Here is a 19,461-nt window from a genome sequence, read left to right on the forward strand (position 1 = left end):
GGCAACTACAGCACCTTTTAACTTTGTATATAGCTTTCTTCACAGGTCCCAGATCTTTACTAGGCTGTGACAAGATCTAAGAGGTATATCTCTTTGTCTATATTTAAAAACCGAGCATGGGTCAAATCTATTTTTTTTCCACAAAAAAAAGGGGATTATTTTTCACTTTCGTCGAATTTTTCCTGTTTTCGTATGTTACAATTAAGTATTAATTATTAAAATCGATGCTCTTCGAAGTGGTTGCTAAAGGTGCGGTCGTTTGTGTCATTCGATGTTGAAAGAATTGACAGTATTCTATCCCCGTAGAGAAATTAGAAAGACGTCAAAATTATGTTTAACTTGTAGAATTAATCAAGAAATAATATTAAAAATCACTCTTCTTTCTCTAACACCATGCAAAAGTATGAAGCTTGAACGTGCTTCATGCTTCCACCCCTTACTAAACACGTTCCCGCTTTAGCATTTTTTTTTGAATTTATAAAATAAAAAAACGAATTAAAATATAATTTAAAAATAAATCTCGTATCAAATTATAAAAAAGTATATTTATTATCGTTAAAATTAATCATATTTATATATACAATTAGTTGTAATTTGAAGACAATGTAAGCGGCGCGTTACAGCTTGGTCACGAGAAATTTGATACTTTCTTCACTAATTTTATAAATAAGAGAATATATTTTAAGAATTTTAAGAAATGAAAAGATTATATTTTAGTTTAATAATTAAAATTTTTATAAATTTGAAGATTTAACGACCCTACTTAACGAGAGAATGACACTGATAAGTGGAACATGTTTGTTGGTACAATCAATGAAACGTGTCTTGTAAGAGGATGCTCTGATACTGATTGATACAATCCTTATAAACTTCGAAGGTGTAAAACATCAATGGTGCACAAAATGATTATAAAGAAACGTGTTGGTGGGGGGGAAGTATCGCTTGATTGATTAGAATAGAAATCGATTCCATTCATTTGTACCATAACACTATTCATCCTTTAATTTTTTTTAAAGCTATTTTTCTTCTGTTAGTAAACTACAAGCCTTCTCTAACTATTTAAATAATTAGATTATAATTTTTTTTGTATATTTTTTGTTTGGTTTCCGGTTAGGTGATATGCCTAGCAATTTTATAGAAAGTCTGTTTAACAGGCAGCTGTGAAAGTGTGTGGCTCCTAATGGCCAAATGCTGTGATTTCCCGTCTAACAGCTGCTTAGCAGACCGATTTTTGTTCGACCGTTTCGTATCGAAAAGGGTCCAAAAACCGATTAAAGATAAGGAAATGTTATATAAATGTATAAAAAAAATATACGTTTAAAAGTGGAGTAGAGAAGAAATTTCGAGTATTGTTGACTCATTATCATGTGTGTTTGTGTGTGTGATGTGTGTATGATTTTCAATTTTACTCCCTTAAACAATGGAGTTTTATGGAAATTTGTATACTCATCCAATTACTTTAAATGTAAATAAAACAGGCGGAAAAAATACATTTTTATGTTGTATTTAATAAGAATAAAAGTATAAGAATTTATCATAAAAATTATGGAAACAAAACGTTGAAATAAAATTCGGTTGAGAACTCGGCGGTGACGTCAGAGCCGGGAACGAAACAGAACGTGAAATAGCCGCGTGTAACCGGTTGCTATTGGTCGTAAGAGGGGTGGACTGTTTACCCGTCATCCCTTGCGTCGCAGCAGGTCATGAGTGCCTGCGGAGAGCAGATAGAGAAGAGTACTGTGATCTGGCTGCCAGCCAGTTGGCATATAGGCTGTCTGATAGGCAAGGCACTGCTGGCTGGGACTGTCCATGCTGTTAACTATGGCAAGCTACGGCGATCCAGACATAGTCTCAAACGAACGCCTTAGCATGTATTGTTATGGCGAATGGCAAGAATGCTATTCAACAAACTTGGGTGACCACGAGACAGTCCGTCAACCCGAATCTCCCATGACATCCCCAATCGAAACGCAAAATCAGACCAAAAGTGGAAGTAAGGAAACGAGGATCCGTCGACCCATGAACGCATTTATGGTATGGGCTAAAGTTGAAAGAAAACGTTTAGCAGACGAAAATCCCGATTTGCATAACGCGGATCTCAGTAAAATGCTAGGTGAGTCTGACTTAAATAAGTTTATATTTAGATCGTAGGCTCCAGTAGATATACTTTAACGTTTTAAATTTATGTTGCTAGGAGGTTTTATATATTTAAAACGATTTAAATTATTCGGGATAATATCACTGACAGTATGTGACAACTGATTAACCCATATACTAATTCAACGTCTGAGACTATTCTTATTTTAGATCGCAACTTAATACAAGGCAAGAACGCGTAAAATCAACTTTTCTAAAATATTCTTATTCTTCTAAAATAACTTTTAAGGAATTTCATTTCATTTTACTTCCATTTTTTTCAACTAAAGTTTCGCTCCGATGCTTAGCTTAAATGACTTTTACCAATCGATTCCGTGGAAATTCTTTAGGATCGATTGTAATCGACACGTGCTCTGAGAGTACCTCGCATTGCAATCGAACGTTCCCACTTTCCAATTTTATTTGTTTAAAACAATATTTTCGTATATTTTTCTCTGGAAAATTCTTTATTCCCGTGTCTAGAATTAGGGTTAAGGACTGTTGTAAAACCCGGGGTGGAGATATTTATAGAAGAGCTGTCTTGGCTGTTCCCTTCGGGTCCACATGATCGTGTCTTCTTCAGTCTGACAATTTTTTCTTTTTATTTATTTATTTATTTTTTTAAGTCAAAGCAATCGGGGGGAAACCTTGACACGAGCGACCTACAAAACTTATTCAGGTCGAACTATTCTTTTATATAGTGTCCGAATGAGTGTCTTGAAAATAAGAATTCGTCACGGATCTTACTTACAGGGGAGGGATGTTGAATTACCTTCCAAATATTGTCATTTTTACATGTCTCTATTCAATTTATAACATCAAATGACAGGGATTTTTTGCTGAATTTTCCTCACTTTGTCCATCCGTCTGAATTGTTGACAGAATCATGTCTTTGAACACCAATGCAATCGCTACCTGCTGAGATGCTAATGAAAGCAATGGCGCAATTTCGCGTTTAAAACAAATGTTAGTGTAGTAAAATTTCTAAGAATAGTTTATCTAATGATAACTTTTTTTTTTTTTTTATGAAAAGAAGTAACTAAAATAAAGAGAAATTTTTAGAAATTTTAATTTAAATGTTTTTTGCTAGAATTTGGACTAGTTCTGAGTAAATTCTAATCTTAATTTACGTCGGTCATTCGTTTGTTGTTCAAGAGAATTTTTCCGTTCAAGAAAAGGGGGTAATGCGCGGTCCAGCGATTGCGTCATTGCACGAGAGCGACCCAAATTTCAACAGGTATCTAACTGTTAACATAATTCAAGCTACTTTAGAGAAGGAACAGCAGATGGAAAAGTAAACTCGCTCTCGAAATAAAATTGAGCTTCCAATTTTCGTTAAGAAATCATTATCTGCCCTTGCAAAATTTCACTTTGGCTTAAGAAAAAAAGCATACTCTTAACACAAGCCATTTTCTTCTATGGCTTCTAACGTCACCTTCTTAAAATAACTTAAAAGAAAAAATATATATATATAATTAAAATTAAAATCTTGCCTTTCTTTCCTAATTAAACTAACTATAATTACTTAATTAAGTAAAACGGAATTTATGAAATCCTTCGTTGTAAATTGATGACTAAGCAGGTTGAAGTGTTGCTAATGGCTCTAAGATTAGGACCGCGAGTTACGACACTTCCTATGAATAGTCAAAGGCAGGTGCATGATTATTAACTTTCTGATTTATTTAATAAAGAGTCGACTTCTTAAATCTAACAAACAATTCAATTATCAAAGGGTTAAGAATTGACCCATTGGACGAGTTTCCATTAAACGTGATCCTAACGAAGTGTATATTAATTATAAACCGGCGAACGGTGGGTACTGTCTGTAGATAATTATAATAACTAAACTCCAATTATGATCAAGATTTGTTGTTCGTTTGCTCCCGGTGGTGATCTTTGACCTTTCAGCGCGAACCGAATCATGATCGAGTCTCATCATTCATAGTAAAGATACTTACAAGTTGTGGTAACCCGTTCTAAAAAGAACCAAGGAAAAACTATCTATAATCCAAATGGGATAGAAACTAAAATTCTTTAACCTTACCTTGACACACGACGGACAGAAAAGGAGGGTGTTCCACGTTACAAACACCTGTCCATGGCGACAGGTGTTTACGTAGAACGTGGCGCACGTGCTCATCTACCACCTGGGCCAGGTATCATCGACTAACGACCACACAAGGCGGAGAGAATGGATTTGATGTAGATTAATTGGGATAGCTTCTATCGGCTGCTTCAGCTTCCATGACTGACCTTTGACATTGACTTCTGTTAGGTCACATCGTGGAATGCGGGTTACTCGGTTGCCAGAAATGGCATATAAACACGAAAACAGTTATTTTCATAATTTCAGCAAACATTCCTCATTACGGAAATAAGAAACACGTGGCAGGAAAATTACGAGAGAACAAACAGGGGGTTTACCTCTCGAACGGGAAAAACTGTGTAAAAATAAAGCGAAAAAAGTCATTCAAACTCGTTTTTTTTTTCTGATTAGATCCTCATTACATCCTTTAAATCCAATCGAAATCGCTTTGTCGGCCATTATTGTCTCGGTTCATCACGTTAAACAACAATTTGTTCGCTTTGTCACTGCTTAAAAAGTCGAAAAAAACTGGTTCTGGATTCGTCTCCGACACATAAATTCTCATTCTTATCTAACTCAAATTCCCATTTAACCAATTGTAAACACTGAAAACAACAATGCAATTAAATATTCCAACTTTTTAAATATAAAATTCTTGAATATATACAAGTTGAAGATATCTTAAGATACTACTTGTCTTTATTTTCTTATCTGACGGATTACAAGTAACGAAATTGAATGGAATCCTTTCAATTTTTATCTACACCTTTCATAAAAAGCAAACAAATATATATATATATAATATTGATAAAGTGTATAGTTCAAGTTTTAATTTAATACACGCTCCACTCCACCCTTGATTTTGAAAGATTATCGAAGAGAAATATATATATATATATATATTAGTATATTACATTTAACTAATTTAATAATTGAGTTTTAATATATGTTATGTATATAAAACATCATCCAAGCGTATCCTCTGTGGGAACACATATATGCATATTTTTAATTACTTGTATTTTCCTGTTCCAAATACTAAATGTATGTCATGTAGATCCGTTTTAGAATCTCACTTTCTCCAAGCGTTATCTGTTCGGTGACGGGATGGAGTTCCACGCGTCGATGAACACACCCAGAACATGTCCGAAAAACACTTTCTACTTTCTGAATGTTTCCATTTTTCCTTCATTAAAATTCTGTTTAATGAGAGGGAATGGGAAGGTTTTTTTTATTAAAGATTGTGGGATTAAAAAGTTCTTTGATTCTCTGTCGGAATTTGTGATTTTTTTCTGTGAGCGTGCTTTGTTGAAATTTACAATTTTTCTGTTAGTAATTGACATTTGTGATTTTTCTGTGAGCGTGCTTTGTTGAAATTTACATTTTTTTTCTTAGAAATTGACATTTGTGATTTTTCTGTGAGCGTGCTTTGTTGAAATTTACATTTTTTTTCTTAGAAATTGACATTTGTGATTTTTCTGTGAGCGTGCTTTGTTGAAATTTACAATTTTTTTGTTAGAAATTGACATTTGTGATTTTTCTGTGAGCGTGCTTTGTTGAAATTTACAATTTTTTTGTTAGAAATTGACATTTGTGATTTTTCTGTGAGCGTGCTCTGTTGAAATTTACAATTTTTTTTTATTAGAAATTGATAAAATTTGTGATATTTTACCGGATTTAAGGTATAAAACTTGCATTTTTGTTTTGAGAGTGAAGAACTGAAAGTTGCAATGAAATACATGACGTTTTTCTAGAGTAAAATATATAATTTCATTATAAATTTACATTTTCTGGAATTGTAATTATGAAATTTTCTATTTCTTGAAATTCAAACAATGATATATATAAATAAGTAATAAGAAATTCTAAATAAGAGAAATGTATGCTTTTTTTTGAGATTGAGTCTATTAAATTTACACTTTTCACGAAGTATAGCTATGAAATTATGCGTTATAAAGGAGGGAAGCTGATGAAATTTATGACTTCTTCGAATGAAAATTAATAAGCAGATCAATGCAATTTCCTTTTTAAAACAGAGTTTAATTCAATTCGTGCAATTTTTATAAAAAGAAAACTGCTATAAATTCTTTTTACTTCAAAAAAATTTCATGAAATTTTATATGTTTAAACGGTAGGAACGTGTTAACTATCAAGACGACAATCACTCTTCCTACTTTCAAATGTAAAAATCTAGTAAACAGAATCAAGTTGCATTCTATTATTATCGAGGGAGGTCTATCAAAAAACCGACAACAACAGCCAAGAGAAAAGGAAAAAAAAAGTTTACCACTTTCTAAGCAAGGAAGCAATTATTTATTTGTAGGTGGGAATGCTCGTCGGCTACTTTCACTTCCTCTACTGGGCATTATACTATTGTACATATTAAAGAACCAGTTGGAGACTCCACCCGGTTCATCCAGTTTGCTCCATCCTCTAATTTTGCAACGGTGCGAATGCCAGAGCATAGGGAGAAAAAAGGAACCGAAAAAGACTTCTGTTTAACGTGACGTCATTTGGGTCAAACATACGAACGTACGAAAAGTCCAACAGATGTTAGACACAGTCACGCTTCTGGAAAACTGGTACTCTCTCCCACTATTCTAGGAGATGAGCAACTTGCAACATCGTCCTTGTCACCTGTACAAAATTCGGAAGCATATTATGCTTTATTACTAACAATTAAACGTCATTTAAAGCTAATAATTGTATATAAACACACATAAACGTGCTGAATTTCCTGTTTTTTTAAGCAATCACACGTCTGGAATCTTATCCTTAGAAATCATTGAAATTTTTAAGTATCAGACTTAGTGTGGTTTGTGGATTATTATTTAGCTAAGACCTCGATTTCTTACCGTTAAAATAAGCGTATACGAAACGAGTTTAGGGCGTCTATCCCATGAACGTGCTGACCTGAATTTCGTTCCGCTTGTCCTCCCCAACCTAACCCTATCTCCACCCACAGCCTACTGATTGACTTACCAAGGTTCGTCGTCCGTTTCTTAGTTGGTAATTTAACGAAAAATCTCGTCATGGCCTCCAGCTCGGTTTGGCCATCTTCGTGTAATTACATATGAGGCCTACGTAGATCTGCTATCTCGACTCAGTTCAATGTTGCACTAAAGATGAAAATCGTTTGTATGAGTCGAAGAACCAGGATGTTTCCACTTAGAGAGAGAGAGACAGTTCGATATGTAAACTTAGCTTAATTTCTTAGTCTTTAAATAGGAAAACACTGAATTTTTTAAAGCTAAAACTATAAATTTAATATCTAATATCTTATACAAACTCGCTCGACCTGTCTTATTAGAATAAACTAAACTGGAACTTCGCACCAGTTGATGATTCGTTTTTATCAACTAGTTTACAATCAAAGTCGTCAAGATATATTAATGGGATCCAGAAAAATGGATTAAGTATCTTATAAATATAATAATTACGTATAAATGTGCCCTATAAAGTCATAATTCACGCGTATCGATACCCAGAGATGTATATACTGTTGCCATTAGCCTACATGTGAAAAAGTGAAGCTACTATAAGTTACGTTGCTCCGAACGGGAAGCAGCTATGCAGACAACGTCCTGTCATCTTGAGGTCAAACCTATGTTTAGTGTGAAGACGATAACATCAACTAACAGAGACAAAAAGAGGAGAGTCACCTGCTTCACTTGGAAAAGATTTTTATGAAGATTTCAATATGGAGTTGCAATAAGTAGGCATTGCTTTTTTTTTCCGAATCTTTCAGATAAAATTTCACAGTTTGACATCTGCTTACGTTTGTTATCTTATCCTCAAAACATATCCAAGCTAATCGCTCGAGGTTAATAGATCCTATGTCGTTTAAGCATTTCCTGTCCAGCTTGTATAACATGGAGCATTTATCAAGTCTTTGATGTTATTTGATCCATTTATGTTGTGCTGGATCCCCTACCGAGATAATAGGCTGATTGGAATAGTTTCTCCTCATCCAAAAGCCATATAAAAGCAAAAATTTCTGTAACACGAGAACGACAATATCGACAAGAATCGCCGCTCAGATAATGAAAGAAGGTGCTCTCAAACACTTAAAAATTATTCGTATTTTACTTATAAAACCGTATATCAGACTCCATATACTTAGGCTTTCTGCAAAATGCGACGAAAGGGGTGGAAGCTTCGGAGTTACGTCATATTTTAAGCGATTTTTTGGCAAATTTAGAATACAATAAACAGTAAAAGAATGCTTTAAATAGTCAAAGACAGTGTTATAATTTAGTTCGGTATACTTCTTTATGAAGACAGCATATCTCAGGTGTTATAGTGGACACATAATTTATAACGTTAGTGGAGGATTTCAGATAAGTATTGGAGCCTAGTTTATCGTTTCCTGTCTGAATGATATATGAATCTCACTTCCCCACCTTATGAGGCTCCTTTCAAACACATCCTCATTTGTTAAAACTCTATTTTTTTATTTTTTTATTTTTTTCTTTACTATAAATTTTTTTCAAATATTTAATTATTTTTCTATTAATTCTACTGGCAATTCTACTCAGTAGTCAACCACGAAGGCGTATAGATCCTACGATAAATTTGGGTTATTTTTTTAAACAAATATTTCGCGTTGTTTCGCTTAAAAATCTATATAAAAAATAATTATAATATAGAATAAAAATTTTATTATTAATATATAATTATAAGGTAGCTTAGACAGAAGGTAAATTAATCTGGGTGTGATCACTTAGACAAATAAGGTCAAATTAACGAAGGTAAACGTTATTTTTAACGGTCGAACACGTTTAAAATGGATAGGATATTATCAAATTTTAATACATAATAGAAATAACTCTCTAACTATTTTTATAAATGGTACATTTCATCATTCTATGCAAATCTCCCAATGCACTCTCACTCTATGCGCTATATAATTATTGCTTAGAAACAAGTTGAATGTAGACTAATTCCATTATCAGATGAAATATTTTTCCCGGGAGTTTTGATCTAGTAATTTATTGCATAAACTCGAGCAATTCAAGCTTAATTAAAGTATTAATAAAATTATAATTACGTATCAAACTGCACACAGAAGTTTGGGGAGGGAGGGGGAAGAATATATTTTTTTTTCTTTGTTAAAATTCTGTAAAGTAACTAAATATTTCCTTCAGACAAACTCCATTGGACTGTAATCTAGCCAACTGGTAGTGGCAGAAAGCCAAATAATTGTGGTTAACTTGCAGCACTAGCAAACTTTCGATACATGTACAATCTCCCTTTAACGTTATTCCTTCCAATGACTCATTATTCAATTGCTCAGAAAAAAAATAAGTAAAAAAAAAACAAGTTCTATATCAATACTTAGATATTTATTGCTAAATAATCTGCAAATATTTTTTTTTTTACATTAAATGTCGATCGTTTGGANCTGGAACTTTGCCACTTGGCACCAACAGAATACTTTTTATCCAAGTATCTCGCGAAAATTCGTGCCAGAGATTCTTTGATTAACAAATAAAAAAAAAAAAACGTAATGTATTACATTATATACGACATTACATTCAAAACATTACAATTACATTCAAAAATATTTATTTATTTATTTATTTTATAAAAGTAATGGCTTAAAGGTTAATTTTTAGGATTTAAATTATTATATTTTACATTCGAATGGCTTCTATTTTAAATAAATTAAGTGATTTTTTAGGGGGAAATTAAAATTTAAGACGATTACTTTCGAATTCTTAACAGCTTGAGAATTTTTTATATGTGTTTTGCTTAAAATACGACGATTTACACACGAAAAACATAAAAAAAACTTACCTTTAAAAGGACACTTTGCTGTCCTTTTATTGAATTATAGAAGATATCCGGACATCTTTGGAAGCCTCAGAAAATTATATTTATTTCCTGTATCGTCGATATATCATTCTGTCATAGAAAAATGAAAGAAATGCCTTTAGTTAATACTCTCAGGTGCAATAAATCTATTTTTCTTTCAAAACTGTAAAGTTTTAAATCCGAAAAAGTTGTAACTGAAGAAAATAGAACTGTTGGCATGAAAAAAAAACATGGTTTTGAGATGTTTCTCGCCTTTCTGGCGGCTACAATCTATAGTAGAAAGGCGAGAATATCTCAAAATGACAACTTTCTGCCAACAAATCTATTTTCTACGAACAATTTTTTTTTTTTAAAAAAAACCTTAATTGGCTGTATTATTTTAACTTTTAAACTTTAAAATAATTAATATACATTGTTTTTTTGTCAGGTTTAAGAGAAAAATTTATAATTTTCAGGTGTAATTTTGTTATTTTTATAAAAAAATGTTATATTAAGAAAGCTTAGAATGTATATATATCGACTTATAAGTGTGTTTATCTTAAGCTAGAACACTCTCATCCTAGGCCACTGTATAATAGAAAGATGTAAGTAGAAGTTGGCTCTCCTGTTATAATAGTTTTATTTTAATTATATATTAAATATCGTGTAAGGTGAATGATATTATAACGAGTAACTAACGCAGTATGGAAGTAAATGAGCTATAGATGTAATAAGGTGCGAGCATAGATAAACTGGATCGCTAATGTTTACCATTGACATGAAAAATCTTTCCTTTGCCTGTTTAGTAGAGGTTACTGTATGATTTAGCACCTGTGATTAATGTACTGCCAGCAGTTGTGTCACCGGAACGAATGAAGTCAAGAAGAATGTTTAGATGAAAAAACAACGGATGATTTTTCTGAATTAGTTCGCACTTTAGTTCATTTTAGTTACAACAGAAATTTCCAATGAAGAGCCTACACTAAACATATCCATCTAGAAAAGACAATAAATAAAGTAAATTGTTTTTTCTCACATTTATCAACAAGATATATTTATTTTCTACGGATCAATCATACTACTTCTTCTTCTTCTCCCCCTTCTTCCTATACAAGAGGGTGAACTCACAACAAGTTGACATCTTAAATTGAGTGAAAGGCTACTTTTCTAAGCGGCTCTAGACCAGGATTTTACAAAAATAAATTGATTTACAATATAGAAAATTTTATAAGGCCTCACATTTAATATATAGAAAAAAATTTTTCTTGATTAGATTGACGTTTTGTTTATCTTTATAAGAGAATTTTAGAAGAAAATATCGATTTTAAATATAGATAAAATGCTTCTATATATTAAAAGTAAGGCCCTATAAAATTTTCTATAGTTTAAATTAATTTTTTGGAGGATAAATTCTCGTAAAAATAAGTAGAAAGTAACCTGCGTATATAAAATTAAAGCCTATTTAGAGTACGTATAAATTAGCCTTTCTATGTAAAAGTAAAACCTATAAAAGGCTCTATATAGGAATAATTAGTAGGTTATATTAAATTGTAAAGGCCCCATATGTCTAGAGAGAATAAGGATGTTACGAAACACGAAAATCATTAAGTTTGAGTGACTTCAACGTTGTGTAAAAGTAAATTAATTTTAATAAGAGATTACTCGATTAAAAATAAATTTTTTAAAAATATTTTAAACGTGTCCTTATCCACTCTGCAATATCGTTTTTTTTTTATTTTTTTAACAGGTCAAATGGATCTTTTTTAAAAAACAAAGTCGTCCATTTCTTGTCGAGAATTCTTTGGCATGTTTTCAACAACTCGCGAAGTTTACATCAATTTTTTTCGATTATTTTCAAGCGACTCGAAGTAAAAAAAATTGTTTTACGTTTTAAGGTTGAAAGTAAACAACAAACGGATGAAAAATCATTTTATTTTATATAACTCCAGGGATTTTAAACCAAACTTCATCTACTCTTAATTACAGTCTCAGTTATTTTTAACGGTCGAACACGTTTAAAATGGATAGGATATTATCAAATTTTAATACATAATAGAAATAACTCTCTAACTATTTTTATAAATGGTACATTTCATCATTCTATGCAAATCTCCCAATGCACTCTCACTCTATGCGCTATATAATTATTGCTTAGAAACAAGTTGAATGTAGACTAATTCCATTATCAGATGAAATATTTTTCCCGGGAGTTTTGATCTAGTAATTTATTGCATAAACTCGAGCAATTCAAGCTTAATTAAAGTATTAATAAAATTATAATTACGTATCAAACTGCACACAGAAGTTTGGGGAGGGAGGGGGAAGAATATATTTTTTTTTCTTTGTTAAAATTCTGTAAAGTAACTAAATATTTCCTTCAGACAAACTCCATTGGACTGTAATCTAGCCAACTGGTAGTGGCAGAAAGCCAAATAATTGTGGTTAACTTGCAGCACTAGCAAACTTTCGATACATGTACAATCTCCCTTTAACGTTATTCCTTCCAATGACTCATTATTCAATTGCTCAGAAAAAAAATAAGTAAAAAAAAAACAAGTTCTATATCAATACTTAGATATTTATTGCTAAATAATCTGCAAATATTTTTTTTTTTACATTAAATGTCGATCGTTTGGATAACAATTTACTCAACTTTACAATACTTAGAATATATTTCTCTACAGTAGCGAGGCTTCTGTACATTCAAAATTTGTATTTAAAATAATATATTATAATTTTTAAGCTTTAAAATATTATTTTTTAGAATAATTTTATACATTTTTTTGTGGTTTTAAACTTCTTAAACCGCTAACTCTACACAGTTACAACATTCAAAAATATTTATTTATTTATTTATTTTATAAAAGTAATGGCTTAAAGGTTAATTTTTAGGATTTAAATTATTATATTTTACATTCGAATGGCTTCTATTTTAAATAAATTAAGTGATTTTTTAGGGGGAAATTAAAATTTAAGACGATTACTTTCGAATTCTTAACAGCTTGAGAATTTTTTATATGTGTTTTGCTTAAAATACGACGATTTACACACGAAAAACATAAAAAAAACTTACCTTTAAAAGGACACTTTGCTGTCCTTTTATTGAATTATAGAAGATATCCGGACATCTTTGGAAGCCTCAGAAAATTATATTTATTTCCTGTATCGTCGATATATCATTCTGTCATAGAAAAATGAAAGNATTTAATTTTATAATTTTCTGTATACAAGCGATCGAATTGGTAACGAGATCGAATGAGGAACAGAACGTTAACCCTTTGGTGGAGTCTAGAGAGAGAGAGAGAGGAAATTAGGTCAAACAGGCATTAGAAGGAATAAGAAAAACGGAGGAAATAATTAACTAAATATATCTACGTTACATAAATTAAAATTAATTTTAAAAAATTCTGTTTTTTCAAGCCTTAAAAAGGGGGTTTTAACTTATATACGTGTATTAAACGGCGGTTTAGTGTTCATAATGACGACGTGTCGCCACCTGGTGTGTGGGATGAGAATTAGGAAGTAGGACAGGTAACTCACTTCCCACGATCCACAGACAGAAATGCCAATTCTGGTGACATCCGACTGAAAGTCGGTGAATTAGAGCACGGAATCGGGTATATTTTCGGGTTGCAGTTTTTCAATATCGAGTTTGGTTCCTATCCTGGTAACAAACAATAATGTTTTTATCCATTAAAAAATAAATAAATAAAATAAAAGAACTGGTTAGTTCAGCATCTATAAATTATTATTAAAATCTATTGTGTATATATGATAGAAAAGGTAAAATAGAATCGAGTTAGAACAAAGGAATATAATAATCAGAATAAGTAAAATGACTTGGATGCAGTCATGTTGAACTTAATGGTTAAGATCTGAGGAAAGAAATTGATATTTTGAAATAAATTATAAAAGGAAAGAAGAGGAATTACGTCACAATACTCGTTATTTGATTAGAACATGTTTGCTTTCGCGGAGAGTTTTGCTTATCGTTTTAAAATTGTGTGGTTTCCTCTCTCTTCTCTCCCATCTCTTCGGTTATAAAGTCAAGTTCTTCCTGTCTTAACAGATTACTTTCTCATCCTGCATATAATTTCCACTTTCTCAATCAAGTTGATACTTTCTTCTCCAAAGATTCGCACTTTACTTTCCTCTTTTAAAGTAGAATACTTTTGCACGTTTTCAGGAAACTTATCTGATTATTTTGGTTATTTGCTTCAATGATTTCAGTTTTCTTCCTATAGAGTATAGATGAACACATTTTCTCTCTCTCTTTAGGAAGAGGAAACTAATTCTTTCATCCTTTACACTCCTTAATCACACACACACACACACACACACACCAGTTGATCTCTCGACTTTTGCACAGTGGATGCGTGTTTTTACTTCTCACCTTAATTAAATTATTCTTGGAGTAATTAATTCCCGAATTTAAAATTTAGACAGTTAAATAAACTGGGCCAAACTTAAAAAATAGATTTAATAGTTAATCGAGCCCAATTATTAAGCAGAAAGAAAGTAAAATTGGCAAGCTAACTTCCTGCGTCAGCGGCTAGACACCAACTTAGGTTATTGGAACGTATCTTTTTATAATGCTAGATCGAAAAAAAAGAGACAAGTACAGCTTACTCAATCTCCTCTACAACGCACCCTTTTTTAGCGATTTTTCTAGAATGTAGAAAAGTGCGTATCCATCTCATATTTAACGAATTCTAAGTGGCAAAGAAGAAGAACTTTCAAGAATAGATTGGCATAAAATCAAAATATTGTCGGAAGCGATATAATGTAAGGTCACGACTCTAGACTTAGGTAAGGTAGAGAAAACGTGCCACGCTTTTCATCGCTTGCTCATTTGGTGTAAGGCAACCTTGACCCACCATCCGTTGGTTTGCCACCGAGCGGCATAATTGAAAAGGACCGAGTGCCCCGAGCCAACTTCTGTCACCTCTATCTTGTTATTAACACTTAAAACACGGCAAATCTTCGGACCAGTTGATTACAGAGGGATACGTAGGACTTTAAAGGACTCATTTACGCCATCATCGATCAGGATTCTTCGCTGTTTTCTTGTCACAACAGTCAACCGAGATTCAATGATCGTTGTGTTTAAGTAGTATTGAAAGCGTGAAGATGTTTAATAGCCGGTTGCTAGGACATAGACGGGGGTTTAGTCACGTTTTCTGTTGATTGAAGTTGGCAGGGTTGTGGTTTTAACATTACGAGATGAAAATCATAAACAGTTTCTGAAAATCTCTATAAACATTTGCACACAAATATTGAATAAAGTCCCTGCAGAAATTCCATTTTCGAGTTCGTTGGACTCGTGAGAAACATTGTTCTTTTTTTTTTTTTGCAGGTGTGCTCCTGTCGATTGTTTGCTCACTTTCATCTTTATTTAATCTGCTTTAATTTTCATGTTATTTATTTATTTATTTTAAAGTTAAGATGGATGCCTCCTCCTGTCGTTTCATAGTTACTTTCTAACTGTTTAAATATGACTAAATTAAAGTCAAAATTTAAGTAACTTGATGATATTTTCACTTAAATTTACTGCATTTTCTACACTATTAATCAGAAAAATAAATCCTAAATATATTCTGTGTTAAAATTTTACTGTAATAATTCTTTAATTTTTTTTTCTTTCTTTAAAATAATAATTAAACGTTTCATTTACAGCTTTAAACTCGAATTCGAGTAAAATGGCGCCTTACAAACCAGTATTTAATCTATACTAAAACGTTGAATAGAAGTAAACCCGCGCATACTAATTGACTATAAATTTCCTAAAGAAACTCGTTTAGTAATAAATTTAAACACAAAATATCGATATTTTCTATATAAATTAGTTACTAATTACGAAACGGATAGGTAATATACCGAATTTTCCAAGTCTATAAGGCATGGCCATTGTATTTTATTTTCGGCAATATACCCATAAAAATCGTTAAGAAATGAAGAATTTACATACGAAATGAACTTATTCAAGTAATAACAACGATCAACGATCAAATTAGATAGCCCGATATCCTTAGAATTAACATTTCCAAGAAAGTAAACTACGTCACGTGCGAACCGACCATCCTCTTGTATAGATTGCGTGTCTTCAGCTTGGCGGAAGATGAAAGAATGCTTCTAACGCATAATTGATGATTCTAAGAATCTATACAGTTTGTTACATTCGTTAAATATTAATAAAAATTAATGCAAAGAATTCTATGCATTAATATTGTCTCACATCTTTTAAAAAGAAAAAAAAATGACTTTATTTTTACAAGACTTATTCAATTGTAAACGAACGTTTTGTATCGTAAATTATAACATGTATAGGTTATTAAATATGATATATTATTAAATAACACACCTATTGTTTCTATAATATATTTATATATTTTCTTTTCTTTTTTTTAAAGATTGTTTAACATCTTTAACAAAATTTTCCTCTAAGCTTGGTTAGTTTTCTATCCTTGAGTAATTCTCACTCTTAATAATGTCTTAATATTAATTTTGTTTTTTATGTATCAAAAATGTCGCAATATGACGTCACAGGTCCTTGTGACGTTTCGCAACCTTCGACAAAGACCAGTTCTCCGGACTTATGCTCAACTTAAACGATATAATCATAGTTAATACACGGTTTGCGACTGAATCAAGGTCTGAATTTTTCAACTTTTCCTCTAATTTCACGTTTATATATCACATTTTTATCGCCTGAATTTTTTTATTTTTAACTTAGAAGAATGTTTATTTCATTCCAGAATAGGGTTTAAATTAATTAAAATTTATGCTACTACAGTGAAAGAATAGGAGCCATGAACTGTTGACGAGAGATATAAATCACGATAATAAAAAAAAATTCGTTTTATCTTATCAAATTTTTAAAAAAAATTATCAAAGATTATCTATTTAGGTAATGACGTATTTTGAATATTAGAAGATATAATCCACCTATAAAATAATTTTTTTTTTAATGCTAAAATTCCGAATTTTATCCTACTCCCCCTCCTCTTTTAAACAGGGCCAAACATTAAGACAAATTGACAATTTTATGTCCTGGTTAAATATTCTCTTGCATTAATATTCTTTCTAGTTTTACAGGTTAAAGTTCAACTTGTCAGATAATCAGAAGTGAAATTGTAACGAGAAAACTAATCAAGGTTATTATATTAAATCCGGTTTTTTATAAGTCGACTTATTTTCTCTGCCAAGAAAATCGTGCTTCTCGCGTTTTTGATCGCCCACGATTGATAAATTGCAAAAATTTGCAACCGAAATATATAAATTTCCATGCGACATAAACACGCAAGATGTATTTTACTTATATTATTGTATAAACTATTTTAAAAAGATGTATATATAGGCCTATATATACAAGTAATTTCATGTTTATCGATAAATATTTGGGAATTATTTATTTGGTATAATATGCTATTCATTTTTTTGTGTGTTTTTGTAGCCTACGTCACAAATCTACTTATCTAAATCCATAAATAAAACAAAGATATATTCCTCGGGGCATAGAACAATTTATTATAAGGATGAGATACATATATATTATTTTCAATTTACTTGTCGTTTTTATGCTTTATTTGTTAATGTAAACTGTTTGTTTAATTATCAATTTATATATATATATATGGTATTTTATCAGGTTTTCATGCCACTTTCTGTGTAATTTTCAGGTAGAAAATGGCGGAGTTTAACACCCCAAGAACGTCGACCGTACGTGGAGGAGGCCGAACGACTTCGTGTCCAGCACATGCAAGACTATCCCAATTATAAATACAGGCCAAGACGAAGGAAGAATGGTAAGAGGGGATCTAGGAAGAATGCCAACATTCCTTCATCGTCTCCTCCACCCACTCTTCAGCCAATGGTGTTTCCGGCAGAGAGCTGTCAATTCGCCCAACCATCCAAAGTGGACTTTAGTCGTCTTTCATATATGGACGGCGTGCAAACACCCGATTCGTCACCACACGGTAGCCCCTGTTCGGAAGCGACAAGAATCCAACGGTGCCCGGAATATGGCGTGGTAAATGGCGGAAGTACAAGTGATTTGAGCGGTTCCTCCAATCTAAGTGTCGATTCGATCCGATCCTTACCTACACCAGAAATGTCACCTATAGAACCCGAACAGGAAGGATTTTCATTCACCAAAGAGACGGAGGTTTATAGAACAGCAGGAGAGAACCCGTTCAATCAACTGGTATCGAAATTCAGCGATTCGTCAAACTTTCTTAAAAACGTCCGTCCACCCTTTCGTCTCAGGACTAATCATACAGTGCAAATCGATAACAATGCTTCTCCCACACTGCGTGCTTTAGTCACTTCGTCCAACATGAACCTGGAAGGACCTCAATATTCCAGATGTCCTCCGAGTTACGAACAAACCTACGGCCAAAACTACATGAAATCGTCACCGGAGAGGGCCAATTGTGAATACCAAGCGTATTCGAGCCGTCAGGTCCCTCAAGGATACATGAATTATTCGTCGATAAATGTTTCTGGCGACATTTATTACGGGGAAACGGACATTTTGGAAGACGTCGATAGAAGTGAATTCGAACAATACTTGAAGCAACCCAATCTTTCCGTCCAACAATACTACAATGCATCCGATTATCATAATGAAACTCCCGTTCTCTCGGATACAGAATTTCGCTGCGATAATCGCTATTATCTACCAGGAAACACAACTACAAATTATTCTATCAAACCTAAAACAGAGTGTGAAACGGGTTCTGCGTTGATCGATGCACTTGCCGAAACTCGTCAAATCATGCATTAGTCTTAAACGTAAATTATTTTTTGTTGGTGTACAGGAATTTAAAAAAAAAAAAAAAATTATATATTCGCTGCCTAGTCACAAAGGTAAAGAACCATTTCACCTTTTCAAATTTTTTTAAAAAAATAAACGAAAAAAAAACCATGCAAGAACATGTGTATATAGAACTTCTGTACAGCGTGCTGTTCTTTCTGACATATTTTTTTATACGAATCTACCAGAAAGTGTCTTCGGGCCTTCAGCAAAGGGGACTTCAAACATAAATTTATTTCTTTTTTCAGTGCCTTAAAAGGGAGGAGTAATAAAAAAAAAACACCAGAATATATATATATATAAATAGCCTATACATATATATTTGCCAGAGTTGACCTTATGTGCCTTTGGGGGTTCTCAACACGTTTTTAATGTCGGAAAAAAAATCAGATCTTTTCGTTTATTTTCTTGGTATAATATATCTTTACGGTTCCACATGGTATGGGTGCATGTGCCTGATACACGTGAGACAGTTTATGTAATGTGGGAATATATTAAAATATTAATTTGACTGTTATCACATACATCTCCTGTTGTGTTTATTGATGACTTTCCTTCAACCACATTATCTTACATAAAAAAAAATATATTGTATATTAAAAAAATTGCTTAAAAATCAATTGTTTAT

General features: G+C 32.1%; 1 protein-coding gene across 1 annotated transcript; it reads left to right on the forward strand.

The window, feature by feature from the left end:
* Positions 1-1,707: 1,707 nt before the first annotated feature.
* LOC111623637 (transcription factor Sox-17-alpha-like) lies at positions 1,708-19,113 on the forward strand. The gene is made up of 2 exons (XM_023366300.1): positions 1,708-2,113; positions 17,698-19,113. The coding sequence occupies exons 1-2, from the start codon at positions 1,810-1,812 to the stop codon at positions 18,801-18,803; spliced, it is 1,410 nt and encodes a 469-aa protein (XP_023222068.1). The 5' UTR covers positions 1,708-1,809; the 3' UTR covers positions 18,804-19,113.
* Positions 19,114-19,461: the final 348 nt, after the last annotated feature.

Source organism: Centruroides sculpturatus, unplaced genomic scaffold, assembly GCF_000671375.1.
Source record: "Centruroides sculpturatus isolate CEXI.00-Female unplaced genomic scaffold, Cexi_2.0 scaffold436, whole genome shotgun sequence".
NCBI classification, from domain to species: domain Eukaryota; kingdom Metazoa; phylum Arthropoda; class Arachnida; order Scorpiones; family Buthidae; genus Centruroides; species Centruroides sculpturatus.

What these genes read in the sequence shown, in the direction of transcription:
- LOC111623637 (XM_023366300.1), top strand. Translation starts at nt 1,810, where the DNA reads ATGCTGTTAACTATGGCAAGCTACGGCGATCCAGACATAGTCTCAAAC. An exon ending in GGATCTCAGTAAAATGCTAG is followed by an intron (nt 2,114 to 17,697) that starts GTGAGTCTGACT and finishes TGTAATTTTCAG; the next exon opens with GTAGAAAATGGCGGAGTTTA.